Source organism: Sipha flava, unplaced genomic scaffold (assembly GCF_003268045.1).
Source record: "Sipha flava isolate LNK unplaced genomic scaffold, YSA_version1 74_pilon_pilon, whole genome shotgun sequence".
NCBI classification, from domain to species: Eukaryota; Metazoa; Arthropoda; class Insecta; order Hemiptera; family Aphididae; genus Sipha; species Sipha flava.
Window position 1 is genome coordinate 877532 of NW_020273614.1, and position 15199 is coordinate 892730.

A 15199-nucleotide genomic window follows, 5' to 3' on the forward strand; every position below is an offset into this window, starting at 1 on the left:
CATATTATCATTGCTTTCGGAGCTTTAAATAAATTTTTTTTACTATGTATACCGATATTGTTAGTTGTATTGTGTTAGAATTATTCGTGAGAAAATTATGTAGTATTACTCGTATGTAGGATTCGAATTTAATATTCTTTATTTTATTATATTCTAAGAAAATTAATTAGTATTATTTTTATAACTGTGATGTATATAAAAAGAGCCAGTCAACAGGAAATCGTAAGGATTCTTTAAACTTCCAAACACATATGGTATCAATGACTCATTATTTGGTATCAGTAAATCTATCACGTCCTAATTGGTAAACAATACTCGTTATTTAGACACCAGTACTTTTTTCAAGCTCTAAAACCAGTTGTTCGGTCTACTTATATTTTTCAAGATTCAAACAAACTTAACCCTTAAACGGATAATGCATGAGATCTAAAAATGTAATCATTATGGAATACTGTTGAGTATTGCTCATGAAAAGCAATTTATTATTATAGTCTAAAGGTACATGTTACAGACTATATAAATCATTATTTCTACATCCATATTAGACATAGTTGACTAAATGTTATTTATTTTTACTTGAAAAACTTTTCAAAAGTGTCTCCAGTTATGTTAAAAAGTTATATATACAATGCCTGTGTAGCATTTAATTTATACTTAAATATTAATATAAGTACTAAAATGATAATATCCATTGATGAAAAATAATTTTTTTTCAACAGAGTTATAAATAAGTATGTTAAAACGTATTCAACTTAAGATTAAATGATTCAAACATTTTTCAATAGAAATAATTTTAAAATAATATTTAAGTTTACAAACATTTTTCATACAAAGTTTTAAATTGCAATAAAATCTATATTTTATAAAATTAATTAATAATTATTCGGTTTCGTGTACATGTAAGATGAGGAATAATTTGAAAAATATAAACAAAAAATATTGAATTTAAAATCACAATAAACAATTCAATATATAAAAATAATTATTTGCTTATCTATTTTTTTTTTGTTAATTTACAAACACTATTATAATAAGCTATTTTAAATATTTATTTCAATATTTCTAAGTATTCACCTACTATGTTAAAGTATTCATCCATCAATTCAGCTAAACCAATTTGTGAAAGTTTCAAGACATCTGCATTCATATTTTTTAACATTTTAACCCAAAATACTTTTTCCTCCATTAAATTCACCTGTAAAACAATGTATTAAAAACAAGTTTATTAATAAGTTTATTAATTACATTGTAATGGCCTTATCATTTATTTATAGCATATTACATGGTGTTGATTAGACTTGTAAAGGATTTTGAAAAAAAAAAAAACAAAAAAATTAGGGTGTCCAGTAATGTAACAAAGTTCCGTTGTATAAAACACATTGATAAAACAAAGGTAATTCGTTACGTTTATGAATATAAATAAGCTAGTACATAATTTGAATTTTATTTAAAATTTTTTGAGTGTGTTAATTTATTGAATAATTTTTTGTTTTACATTTTTTTTACGCATTTAAACGTTGAAACCAGTTGGAAATTGATTACAAGCTGATGATGTCCGGATTGAAAAAGGACGGAAAATATATAATAAAGAAAATATGATCGAGTTGTATCACGGTCATATACTAAATCTTTTAGTTAATAGTTCATAGATAATAACTAAGTAAAATTAAATAAATTATTAATATCTTGTAATTTAGTGAAAGATTTGTTTAGTAGGTATTAACTACTTTTGAACTAGAGCTCCCTATTACACATAAATACGAATTTACGTGATTAACATTCATTAATCTATAACCGTATACGTAAAAAATCTATATACATGTGTATACGTATATTTACGTATTCATGAATTTTAGTGTTGTACTTAATAATTAGTCATTATAGGTATATAAAATCTACTGCAAATTTAATGTAAACATTGGACATATTTTTAACAATATATAACATATATAATACAGCACTGCACAAATATCCGTGAATACGCAAATAACTCTTAAAAAAATGAATACCAATGTTTCATTCAAGTGTACACGGACTTCGTATTCACGTACGTATTAATTCACGTTTTCAATACCTCTAATTGTAGCTTTAATACAATTAATTTAACTTATTATATATTATAACATTAGTTCGAATAATTAATATTGATTCGAAGTAGTTTGATTGCAGAATTAGTGTTATGATAAGTTAAATTAAATTACATATAAATAAATAATTATTACCTAACAATTTAGTGATTTATTTATTTAGTAGTAGTTATTATTAGTAATAGTAATAATTATCAAGCAATAGTTAACTACAGTTAATATTGGTTTAAAGTAATTTGATTATATAATTAAGTGTTTTAATTAAGCGCAGAGGAGCGTCAGAAAATATTTGCACTATTTCAAACTCAATTGTTCGTAAAATTACGTTTTGAGCAAAACTAAAACTAAATGTTCATTAAAAATACTAAAAATTATTGCTATACTTGAATATGAGGGAAAAAAAGAAAGAAGAAAAAGAAGACTTGAATACGAGTTCACATAACATGTATGTCATGCATTTGTTTAAACTAATAATGCGATTGGTTCGATCATGGGCGTTCTCACGGGGGGGGGGGGGTTAGGGGGGGGGGGTCCCCCCATGACCTTTTTTTTTTAGGTGAAATGGATTTTCACGATTAACTGATAAGAAAATTAAATAAATTAATAATATGCAATTATTGGTATACAGATAACAGATAACAGATTACAGACCACGGTTACAGTAATCTAATATTATATTGTGATTATATTGATATTAGATGTAAACACCTTTGAATAAATATTCATATCCCCCCCCCAATAAAAGTTCCTGAGAACGCCTCTGGGTTCGATATATTATGATAATTTTGTCACATGCATAACAAAAAAAAAAAAAAAACATGATACTACGAATGAAAACATTATATTAAGTTTGAAATTATCGTTTGTTAAAAATTACAAATTGGCAGGGAAATCCGATTCTAATTCAAAATAAATCAGCTTAAAGACAAAAAAAGTTTAATCGTCTTCTTATAGCACTGTAATATGCTGTACAGCATATCTAGAATATTAAAAGAAATAGTGTTTCAAATTTCAAGTTTATACGTTTTGTCATTATTGATTTATAGCGATCAGCCTGTGAGTGAGTATTTTATACATTTTGTACACATATATATATTATACGTTAAATTAATTAAAATACGAATATCTAATGCAAAGATAGACATGTTAATTGAACTGATAAATGACGCAAAACTACCCAAGTTCTTGATAAAATATAACCATATATTAACTAAAAACTATAGTAAATAGTGAATGTAGATGTTTTAAACGGATTACTCCAAACCACATTTTAAATCCCAAAATAGTAATAGAAGTTTAATCATAATTAGAATAATGTCATAATATTTAGAGAGTTAAATCAATTTACGAAAACGATACTCCATTTTATCGATATTCGTAAAATAGTTTGAAACATACCATAATCATTAAGGAAAACCACTCTAAGTCTTAACTTTTATTATAATTTCCTATATACGACCCCTTAAATAGTAATTGTGTGACTCATAGATTAATTTTCGATAATAATAATATTTTGAATTTATTGAATTTTATCAAAATATAACACTGAATGCGAATCAAATTGAACATAAATTGTCTAGTTGGAACAAATTATTATTATATATTTTATTAGAATCAAGAACTAAATTATAATAAAATATAAAAATTAGATTCTGTTTAAATATATTTAATATTTTAAAAATTAATACTTTAAATCAGCTATTAATCAATTTCTATACGAATGCATTTTGACTAATTATTTTATTTTTATTTATATAGCTTCAGTACAAGACTATTACAGCTTAAAAAATAAATAATATATACTATTAAGCGAATAATATTATATAATAATTTATTATGAAATTAGCTTATTTGCATATTAACAAAATGTATAGATATAATATGGTGAACAATTGTAGGACAATGAGTGAAATATTATTACCAATGGAAATAACATTTTGTATAAACCTCGGTTAGGATGGATATTAAAGAAACAATTACAGAATTTAAATTAGAAATAAATTATATATATTATATCTGAAACGATATCTAGTGGAGAATCATCAGAAGTAAAAACTTTAGCATAAGATTTATGCCGATATTGAGCATAAACTTCTTGGACCTTGTTCGACGGAGCCTTTTGAAATTGTGACTTATATTATTTTGATATATTCTTGATTTTAGTTTCTACAAAAATTGAAAAACTCAACATATAAGATAAAAAAAAATTGTTCTAGTACTATAAACATACTATCGAATTCTTCTTGTTATACTTAGAGTATTCAATATTACCAGTAAGTATTTTTAAAGCCCATAAAAAAAATAATAAAAAAATAATTTTGAAATAAAATGAAAAAATTTTACTTATTATTTAAAACAAATTCTGATTGTATAATTGAAAATTTTGTAAGGAGGAATATTAAATTAATATATTTATCAGCTGCTAGAAATAATAAAAAGATAAGTAAAACAAAAATTTGCTTTTAAACTAAATTAACTACATACAAGCGAGTTTCCAAAGGGAGAGGACTAAGGGGTTTTATCCCCCCATTTTACGTGTAATATATTATTTAATTATCTAATAAATAATTAATATGTATGTCCTTAATTTAAGATTGATTAAAAGAACTTATTAATTTTTCATATTTTATCATTTTAAAATATATTATATATGTGTGTATGTATTTAGTAAAATAATGTATTTTGTCTTTCTGTAAATACAAATTAACCCCTTACCACATTTCATATTTTTAGATCCATCCCTGACTACATATTATTATATTCAATTAAGAATTAATTAAAAAATTAATTAAAAATTAATTCATCAAATTTACAATTTGTTGATTTAAATAAATGAAACATTTTAAACATAAACATCGTATTTCTAAGTTTTAATTTACGTTAGAACCAGGTATTTTCTTTTATTATAATGTAAATCCTTTTTCCGAAATTTTTAAGGACTCAATAACTTCATATTATCTATAAATACTATATAACTTGTATAATTTTACTAACACAAACAAATGTCCATATATATAAAAGTAGAAAAAATACTTATGCTTATTTCCAACAATCAAATTTAATTATAAATAGTTAATAATGATTTTTTTTTTTTTTTTTACCTGTAATGTATACGAAAATTTAGGTTCAGCATTGGATAATACACGAAAACTGAGTGGACTTCTTTTTACATTTTCAATAACAATTATGTTCCGATTCTAAAAGAAATATTTTTAAAATTGTTGTTAATAATTTGGCTATGAAAAAAATTACCAAAATATGAGCTTTCAGCAGTTCACATTTTTGTTTCTTGGCAATCAATAACATATTGTTCAATAGAATCACATGCATTTTTTTTTTCGTTCCCATGATCATTAAATCACCTTCGGCATGCAATTCAAAACAATTGTTAGGTAGCTCGACCTATGGAGAACAATACATTTTTACAGTTGATTTAAATTGTATTATAATTTTATACTCGTATTATTATATCTATAACGAAAGATGATTTATTATGTGTATAAAGATTATTTTATTCATATAATATGTAATTATTTTTTATACGCAATATATTACGTTTGTTTTATCCTTCCAATATTTTATCATTAATTGTATCTTCTCTATACGGCCAGTTTTTTCATATTTATTTTTAGTTTCATCAATGATTTTTACGAGGAGAATCATTTTATTATAAGCTTTTATTATTAATTCATGTTCAGTTGCATTATCTAAAGTACATGTCGCTAGTTTCTAAAATAAAAATATTGTCATATAATATTATAAAACTATTTAAATATTTTCAAAAATTAAGCATTATAAACCCTATTTTAATAACACAAACAAAATACAATTATTTAAAGCATATTGTTTCACAGCGTTTCTTAATCTATTCGACATATCAATCACTCATACATTTTTGTGTAAAATAGCCATGGTACCTTGAGTAGTAAATGATATCTCATAATTCGCTGTATTGGTAGTGCAAGATATGAACCAAGTGGAAGACGGTGTCCTAATTCACTTTGTCTTTGATGTATAATATTAGTTGTTTGCATTACTTCTGATAATATAGCATCGGAACTAAAAATATTAAGTCAAAAATAACTTAATAAAATATATTTTACTAACTTTGTTATATAACTTACTTTTGGAAATTAATACAATATGTTGAATATATAATGAACTTGAGATGATTATTTAAAAAGCAATGGGCAATTTTCGATACATTATTATTAGTCAACTCTAATTCGCTTAAAAATATTCTGTAATATAAACATAATACCTTAAATAATTTAACATTACAATAATTTAATAATAATATTATAATAATTTAACAAATTTCGTTATTTCAATGTACGATATTTTAAAACTTTAAAATAGAAATAATTTGTATTTAACAATACCATAAGCTTAGTAAAATTAATCTATTTTTTTATTTTTACATTATAAATATATTTTTAATAATACCTTATATATGATACCTACTTATACGTAGGTAGTATTTGAATAAGGAATTTGTCCTTTAAATATAAAACCAAAATTATGATGTTAAATTAAGAAATAATTCTTCTTTTTTCCTTCGCCTTTCTCCCAACTATTTGGGGTCAGCCACCCGTCTTGTAAAATAAGAAATAATAATGATAGAATTCTATCATGGAGTTTTGAAGTTTAAAATCAATTATTTTGTGATTTGTCTTTTGAAAGATACTGAAATACTGAAATCTAAAGAAAACTTAATATGTGTCCAAGTATAATAATAAAAAGAAAAATACTTAAAAAATATACTTTCCATCTAGCAAATAATAATTGATCATAAGAAGTATATTCATTTACGTGTACCTTGAAAATTCATAAATTTCCGTAATATTTCCAAATAATTGATTGCTATATTCTTTTGATAATATTTGTTTATACTTCCAATACTCCAAGTATTCCTAATTAAAATATTATTTAAGTGTAAGAAAATTGTTATGAATTAAAAATATATTTATAGTTAAATATTGTAAGTATTATAAAATATTAAAGAACTACACAATACTTTTACTATGTTGAATATCGGCATCTTGAATCATCTGATACCTCGCATAAAGTTACAATACAGGTGAAACGCTCTATATACTTTAATGATTTACTTGGTTAAACTCGAAAATTCGAAAAGTTCTACATTTTGCATTTTATTTTTTTCCCTTAACTTAAGATTCGACATAAAAAAATTAATTATTTAATATTATTATTATTATTATTAATATTAATTATTACTTCTTTTTCTTAATTCACATTTATATACAGGGCCTTTACGCTAGAATATTATAGGTGTTTATCCAGAGCCATATGAATCAAGGACCCACCTATTAGATAGAATTTTTTTAATTTTAATTGATCCTAAAATTTGATTAACGCCAAAAATTATACTTAATGAAAATTGTTTCTTAAATATAAATTATATTTATCGTTGGCATACAAAATAATAAGATGAGAAATATTCATAATAATAATGATCTATCATTTTACGGTATAGATATTTATTAAATATTTTAATATTATGCAATTTTTGTAATATGCTTATATATAATGCAATATGTCTGAAAAAATGTTATGAAAATAAATACTATATATTATTAGATACGTAAAATAATAAATATAAAATAATAACATACCTACCAAAAGTAAAAATTTATACAATGCAAATATTAAATAAAGATAATACATTTTAGGACAGTAGTTCATAAGTGATACTCATTATGTAATGTGTGATACTTTATTGGTGAATATGTATAAGTGAAGAATAGCTTATTTTAAAGAAGAATTAAGATTTGGATATTTGCTTAAAAAAAATCTTTCCCGAAATAAATCATGACGAAAATTAAAACGTTAATATCGATGTATGAAAATGATTAAGATTTTAATACCGAGTACTTTGTTGAACAACTTATTCAATTCCGGAGTCTAATTGTATCTGCAAATTATAAAAATACAAAAACAACTCCATCTGACCAAATGCAATTTATTAAAACTACAAATTTCAAATATATTTCAAAATCCAGAAATATGTTTTCATATATTTTTGACTATGCGGGAACTAATTTTTTTAGTGAAAGTAATTAAAAATATATTAAGATCATCCCTAAAACAAGAAAATTGATTGTTAGGAATCTTATCCATTAAAAATAACACTGCAAACATTAATTTTGAAGAAGTTATTGATATATTTGAAGAACATAATGCTAGAAAAAAAATGTAATAAAAAATGTTAAAGAATATGTAACCTACATTAAAATATTATTTAATTTACTATTTAGTTTCAACTGATTATTGATTCATTTATGATTTACCAATCATAATAATAATAATACATTTATTTCAACAATAACAGTAATGATTACAATTAGTAGATAAAACAATAACAGTATTGGTTTACTTATTATAGCCTATGACAGTGATATGTTCAGGAGTTATATTTTGAATATTTAACAGAAAAATAATAATACAGGGAAATATGATTAACAAATTAATAGAAAATTGAATTTACAATTTTTAATTATAGACCCATATTTTCTTTTTCTAGGACCTCAAAAATCCTAAGGCTCTGTTTTTATATGCAAAGGCGCAATTTAAATTTTTTACCTAAGAGGGACTTAAAAAATGTATACCAAACATACCCGTTGGGGCTTTAACCCCCCAAACCCCCTTAACCAGCCATATTTTCATCATTATACAAAATATTTATGTATCAAAATATAACATTTTGAAATTTTATGTTCTGAATTTTTAAGAGGCTACGGCTAAGTTTGGGGTAGCCCCCCAAGCGCCGCTTGAATTGCGCCTATGTATATATGTAAATAAGTATTACAAATTTAACACATATCATTGAAAACAAACACAACATGATATTTTATAAAATGACGACCATCAAAAAAATATTCAAAGACTATTTTCAATACATGTTACATTAATAATTTAAAATTTATTACAGAAAAACATCCCGGATAGGATAAAATAATCTATTTCTATAAAAATATTTGAAAAATAGAGAAGTCTATTTTTTACAGACAACTTCCAATAGTAGTTTAAAAAAAATCCATTACAAATCCCTTTTAAAGCTATTCCAATAATTCTCAAATATTTTATAATTTTGAATAACATTTTTTTTATCGAGAAATTTCAATTAGTGTATAGTATGAAACTTACCACTATTATTTCTTTCAAATTGTTTACATAAGATTGTTCGGTTTCCAAAATTTCACTGATGGCCAAAGTCTTTTCCAATGTCATACTTATTAAAACGTAAAAAATTAAAATATTACACTAAACTTAACTGGAACTATCATTGTAAGAACTTGAATCTTTAGAAAATAACAATAGTTATGAGAACTAAAAAGGTAAATTATTTTTTTTTTTATCAGTACTACGTAATTGTTTATTTTTTAATATAAATTGGCTTATTTATTTATCTTTGAGTTGTATATTTTGATTTAGTCATGCATTATAAAAGCTATAAAAATAGTTCTATTAGTAATTGATACTTATATGTAACACACACACATTCTATATAATTAATATAATTAATATTTAATAACAGAGCTCAGAAAGTTTCTTTCATAAAAAAATTAATCCACGTTTTCATTATTTTTTAAAAAAAATAAACTTTGTACTAGTTTTAGACAATAATAAACAGTAGCACCCAAACAGGTTAGCAAGTGATGCAACTGCATGTTTTCTCGAGAAGGGCGGGTAGGTGGGTTAGTGGTTTTATAACTTCGAAACCCAACATTATAGTAAGCAAATATGCAATTTGTGGGTGGGTGGATGGGTAACTTTTGTAAGTTGCATGTGCTCTCAAAATACCTCTGTGCGCCACTAAAAATAAATAAACCAATTCTTTTCAGTTTTTTTCGTTCCTAGAAAAGTTACAATTTTTTGTTACAAATAGTTAACATTACTTTTTATTGAAACATAAGACTTTACCTACCGTCAACTCGAATTTATTTGCATACACAAGCAATAAGTCTGTACTCAATAAAGAAAAAATGTTAATATATTAACAAGTTAATTTGTGTACACCAATGTATGAAGATAATTGTACTTGTCTCTTACACCTATCCTACACTGGTTAAAGAGATAAATCCTAAATATATCAATATTATAAATTTGTGCTCATATACCATGGGTAGGTCTAGGGTGCTTTATTGGCAAGTCTCCCCGATGTTAAAATCTGTGTATCAAAGTATAAAAAAAATTAATTTTTTATGAAAAAGTTTCTAAAATACCTACTCCATATTACGTTGGTATGTATATAGACATTTTCTAAATTTTTTTAATCATAGAGTCTAGGGTTGCCATACGTCCTGGTTTGGCCGGGACAGTACCGATTTTGAGTATGGCGTCCTAGTGTCCTATTGATGTTTCAGGACAGTAATCGGTCAAAATATCCAAGGACAAAATATCCAAACCAAAATATCCAACGGTCAAAATATCCAAGGACAAAATATCCAAATTTATCCGTTTTTCTAAAAATTAGTATCAAATTATTTAATGGACTTGTTAGTAGCAATAATATCACAGTTACTATCAATTATGACCGTTATGGGTATTGTTAAATTGAGATATCATTCCGTTTTGACTTCCTGTTTTTACTGTTGGGTTTGATAAATTGCCCAGTAGCAGTAAATTGAACGAATATTTAAACGGTAATTAGTCGCAAACGGATTACTGTAATTAAATTCTGTAAACGTTAAAATTATTTTTTTCAGTATGTTTACAAATTTTCGCTATCGAAAATAGGTATTGCCATTTGAAAATCGAAAGTTGATAGTGTTTTATCAAATAAGGGAGGAAGTTAATATTATCAAAATTGTAACACAGTGTAAAATAGTAAAACCCAGAAAGTTTAAAAAAATTTTTTTTTTTAATTCCTAATACTTCCCGAGATATTAACTAGTTCACGATAAAAAAAATCACCCTGTATTTTGTGATATTATAACGATTAACGTAATTTATTATACTTTTAGTAATATATAGCGTATATAGGTTGAATTAATATTATGAGCTAATTTTTGTAATTTAATATTTAAGCTAATATTTTTAGAAAATTTAGGTTTTTTTATGATTAAATAATTTGATATTTGAGCTAGTTGTATTAGAAAGTAATGTACTAATTTTTCGGAAAAACGAATTAATTTGGATATTTTGTTCTTGGATGTTTTGACATAGATTCTTCAGGACAACCAATTGTCCAAGAATAGACTTCAATAATATATTTATATTTTATTAGACTCTAGTTTGAAAAACCATAATATTGTAATAGTAAAATGAAAAGATGAATAATTGATTAATGAAATCTATTTTCAATTATTTTCCCGGCTAAATGACGATGGTTATTGTCAAATTTGTTCTTCGTATTTTTGTTCCCTCACGATAGTTGTAGTTACCGCTAAATGAATCAACTATTTTTTAATATTTTTTCAGTGAACTATTTACTGTAGTGTAAAACTGTTACATAGAGTATCTATATTACTACCTTATTATACATTATACCTATATTACTTATACTTATACTATATTCAATGTTTATTTCACACCTATTCCGTGAGGGGTATTATACATTTTCATATAGGAGTCATGTGTATTATTATGCATATTATAAGAATAATTAATTAATTAATTGCTGGTTACTGAACTTTTTTGTGTTATTTTTACTGTTGATAACAATTTTCTAACATGGTAACTCATCTTAGATACTATTATCATAATTTGAACGATGATAACAGCTTTAAAATAATTATTTAGGTTTATTTCCAAGACTTGTAAAAACTAATTATGAAATATATATACATTTTATGTTGACGACCTTACGAATGTGCCAATATTATTATTTTTTTTTAATTTAGTGTTAAAATAATTTTATTTTACAATACACAATCAGTATTTGCACTGAAAATTGCCCGTCATAACTATCACAATGAAATCTCCACGAATAAATATCCAATATCGGACGATTTACACTGGCATCCTTCTGCGAATGAAACCATCTGAACTCTATGACCAACGAGTGAATAATGGTCAGTTAATCAATGATGATCATCAACGAAAAATTGTCAAACAGTTAGATAATGTTCATGAATCTTTGACAAATTACTCGCCTTCATCACCAAATATTATATCAAAACTATTGGGTGGTATGAAAGCACCTCCAAATGGTCTTTACATGCACGGATCAGTTGGGTGTGGTAAAACCATGTTAATGGATTTATTTTTTTCTTGTTGCGAAGTAAGTATATTTAATAATTCATATTTTAATTTTACAATATATATGTGACCTGGAATCATTAAAGGGACCTCTGCTGGTTAAAAATCGTTTTTCACTTTTTAATTGATTCCTTTACAAAATATAATGCTCTTTCAAATGAAACTAAGCATAAGTTGATATCTTAGTTTTTGTAGAAATTTCATTGAAAGTGTAAATAAAAAGTTAAAAAAAATGAATGTAACGACAAAAGAAAAACAAATGGATAAAATTTATTTAAAAATTCTTTCAAAGCTATTGATTGCTCTTTTTTTTTTGTTTGGAGCTCATTTTTGGTCATATTAATTCTTTTTCTTCAGGTTTTCGCTGTTCTTTCTTCATTTTTTTTTTAGATTTCAATGGCATTGAGGTTTTGGTTGATTTCGATATTCCTTCTTTTGGCAAAGAAGCGACATCATCTGCCTTATTTTTATTTACGACCAAATCCCAATTATTGTTATATAAATACCACTGCCGCCGTTCTATGTCGAGACCTTATGGAAAAATCATCTCTGGCATATCATCATCGTTTGGTTACAACACCAATTTGAACTCTGAAGCCTACATCATAAGCATACATTTTTGCAATTACACCATCCGCAAGTATTTCAAAGTTGTGAAAACTAGTAATATCCATCAATGATACACCTCGCCATCGCCCACTAATCTTTAAACATGTTTATCTCGAAAAGTTGTTTTTACAGCAGAAGTTCCTTTCATGTTTCCATATCATATATATATTTTTTAATTTTCATAAGTTTTATTTCAAAATAATTTTTATTAAATCTTAAATACATTTTAGTATACAAATAAATTTTATTATCCTAGATCATTAACATAGTAATAAAATTGTCATTAAATTATATGAATCAACATAATCTTTCACAAGTATCTATATTTGTATGGTTTATATTATAAAATTTAATTTTATAGATGGAAAAAAAACGAAGAGTGCATTTTGATGAATTTATGTTAGACATTCATGACAGAGTACATAAATTAAGATTGAGCAGTAAAGAAAATTTTGATTCTATACCAATGGTAGCTGATACAATAATAAAACAATCATGGTTACTTTGTTTCGACGAATTTCAGGTATTTAAAACATATTTTAATTTTTAGTAGTGTATGTCATACTTTTGTGTGCAAAATTTTATTTGTAGGATCATGAATTCTTGCCAGGTGACTGATATAGCAAATGCAATGATATTAAAACGTCTTTTTACCGAACTATTTAATAGAGGTATGGTTATGGTAGCAACTAGTAATCGTAAGCCAGATGATCTATATAAGAATGGTCTACAACGGTTTTTGTTTTTACCATTCATACCAGTGCTAAAACAACATTCTATAACTGTAAACTTGGATTCAGGTATCGATTATAGAGTTATTAGAGCAAAGAGTGGATTTAAATCATATTTTATGTAAGGAAATTTTAAATATTTTAACCTTCTAACTCTTAAATATAACAAACTATTGAATTTGATTTAATTAAATGAATTTAGCATGAAACATAAATAAAATATTTATATTTATAATGCATTGAGACAGTTGATATCCATATTAAATATGATTTTTCCACTTAGAAAAAATCGTGACACAAAAAAAGAATTTGAAGACTATATAAAAAAGTTAACAAATAGTGAAAATGATACTGTTCGATCAAGAACATTAATTATTATGCAGAGAAATCTTACATTTCAAAGAGTATGTGGAAGAGTCTTAGATGCTACTTTTGAAGAACTATGTGATAGAGTAAGATTGTATTATAACTTAAAAATAAATAATATAAATTTGTATTTTAAATTCATAAATTTTTTATGTTTTAGCCTTTAGGAGCAGTAGATTATTTATATTTGTCTCAAATGTTCCATACTATAGCTATTAGAGATGTACCCCAGTTGGATTTGGATTCATTATCACCTATGAGACGATTTATCACACTTATTGATACACTTTATGATAACAAAGTAACCTTACCATACTAATTTTTCATTAAACGGTTTCTAATATAAAAATTGGTTTAGGTGTGCGTTTTAATATATGCAGATAAACCATTAAAAGATTTATTTGTTGCTAAAAAAACTGGTGGACTAGATGATGATCAAATGGTTCTAATGGATGATCTAAATTTAAATACGGATTCGGTAATGTAAAGTATTATTATTAATTAAAATTGTAAATTAAAAAGTAATTAATAACTATAGATTTATATACAATACATAACTAAACATTCCAATAATCTTAAAATAATTAAAATAATTTTAAATACCTTAACTATTGTCATATATTTTAATATGTTTATTACTATTATAGACTGATGCTAAAGCAAATGTATTTACTGGTGATGAAGAAATATTTGCATTTGATAGAACGATATCAAGACTCATGGAAATGCAATCTAGTGATTATTGGAAGAACAATTGTTCAAAATTATAATTTAACTATCTCACAATAGAAGTATATAAATACTTGTACTTAGTTACCATACTTATAAATTAAATTTGTTAAACGTTTTCATTGTTTACTTTAATATATGATGGCATTATTGTTTATTTGTATTAAAAATCTTATAAACAATAATAATTATTATTTAACAGTATTTTGATTTCAGCTCACAATTAATTGTGTATATTCATTTAAAAATTATTAATATCAATCAATATTATACTAAATCATGAAATAATTATTGAGTTTATGATTTTATACTTCAAACGTATATTATAATCATTAAGTGTATATTGTATATACATTTGAGTTTCAACAATTAATTTTTATTAAAATAAAATAATTATTAAACATTAAATGAAATTATGAAAAATTTCATAACATAAAAATAAATATAGTTTTA

At 24.3% G+C, this 15199-nt stretch overlaps 2 protein-coding genes across 2 annotated transcripts; one reads left to right on the forward strand and one right to left on the reverse strand.

Moving 5' to 3' along the window:
- Positions 1-1048: 1048 nt before the first annotated feature.
- LOC112692502 (pleckstrin homology domain-containing family G member 1-like) lies at positions 1049-9338 on the reverse strand. The gene is made up of 8 exons (XM_025567172.1): positions 9255-9338; positions 6906-7000; positions 6212-6328; positions 6005-6146; positions 5643-5816; positions 5340-5489; positions 5189-5284; positions 1049-1195 (listed from the first exon to the last, which is right to left on the reverse strand). Exons 1-8 carry the CDS (start codon positions 9336-9338, stop codon positions 1049-1051), a joined length of 1005 nt encoding a protein of 334 aa, XP_025422957.1.
- Positions 9339-11843: 2505 nt separating this feature from the next.
- Positions 11844-14903, forward strand: LOC112692533 (putative ATPase N2B). The gene is made up of 7 exons (XM_025567227.1): positions 11844-12333; positions 13282-13443; positions 13531-13772; positions 13935-14103; positions 14178-14318; positions 14376-14495; positions 14665-14903. Exons 1-7 carry the CDS (start codon positions 12025-12027, stop codon positions 14785-14787), a joined length of 1266 nt encoding a protein of 421 aa, XP_025423012.1. The 5' UTR covers positions 11844-12024; the 3' UTR covers positions 14788-14903.
- Positions 14904-15199: the final 296 nt, after the last annotated feature.

Coding starts and splice junctions, on each gene's coding strand:
- LOC112692502 (XM_025567172.1), bottom strand. CDS start 9,338: ATGACATTGGAAAAGACTTTGGCCATCAGTGAAATTTTGGAAACCGAA. Junction 6,147..6,211: donor TATTGTATTAATTTCCAAAA/GTAAGTTATATA, acceptor TAATATTTTTAG/TTCCGATGCTATATTATCAG. Junction 5,490..5,642: donor ATTGGAAGGATAAAACAAAC/GTAATATATTGC, acceptor TGTTCTCCATAG/GTCGAGCTACCTAACAATTG.
- LOC112692533 (XM_025567227.1), top strand. CDS start 12,025: ATGAAATCTCCACGAATAAATATCCAATATCGGACGATTTACACTGGC. Junction 14,319..14,375: donor ATACACTTTATGATAACAAA/GTAACCTTACCA, acceptor AAATTGGTTTAG/GTGTGCGTTTTAATATATGC. Junction 14,496..14,664: donor TAAATTTAAATACGGATTCG/GTAATGTAAAGT, acceptor TTACTATTATAG/ACTGATGCTAAAGCAAATGT.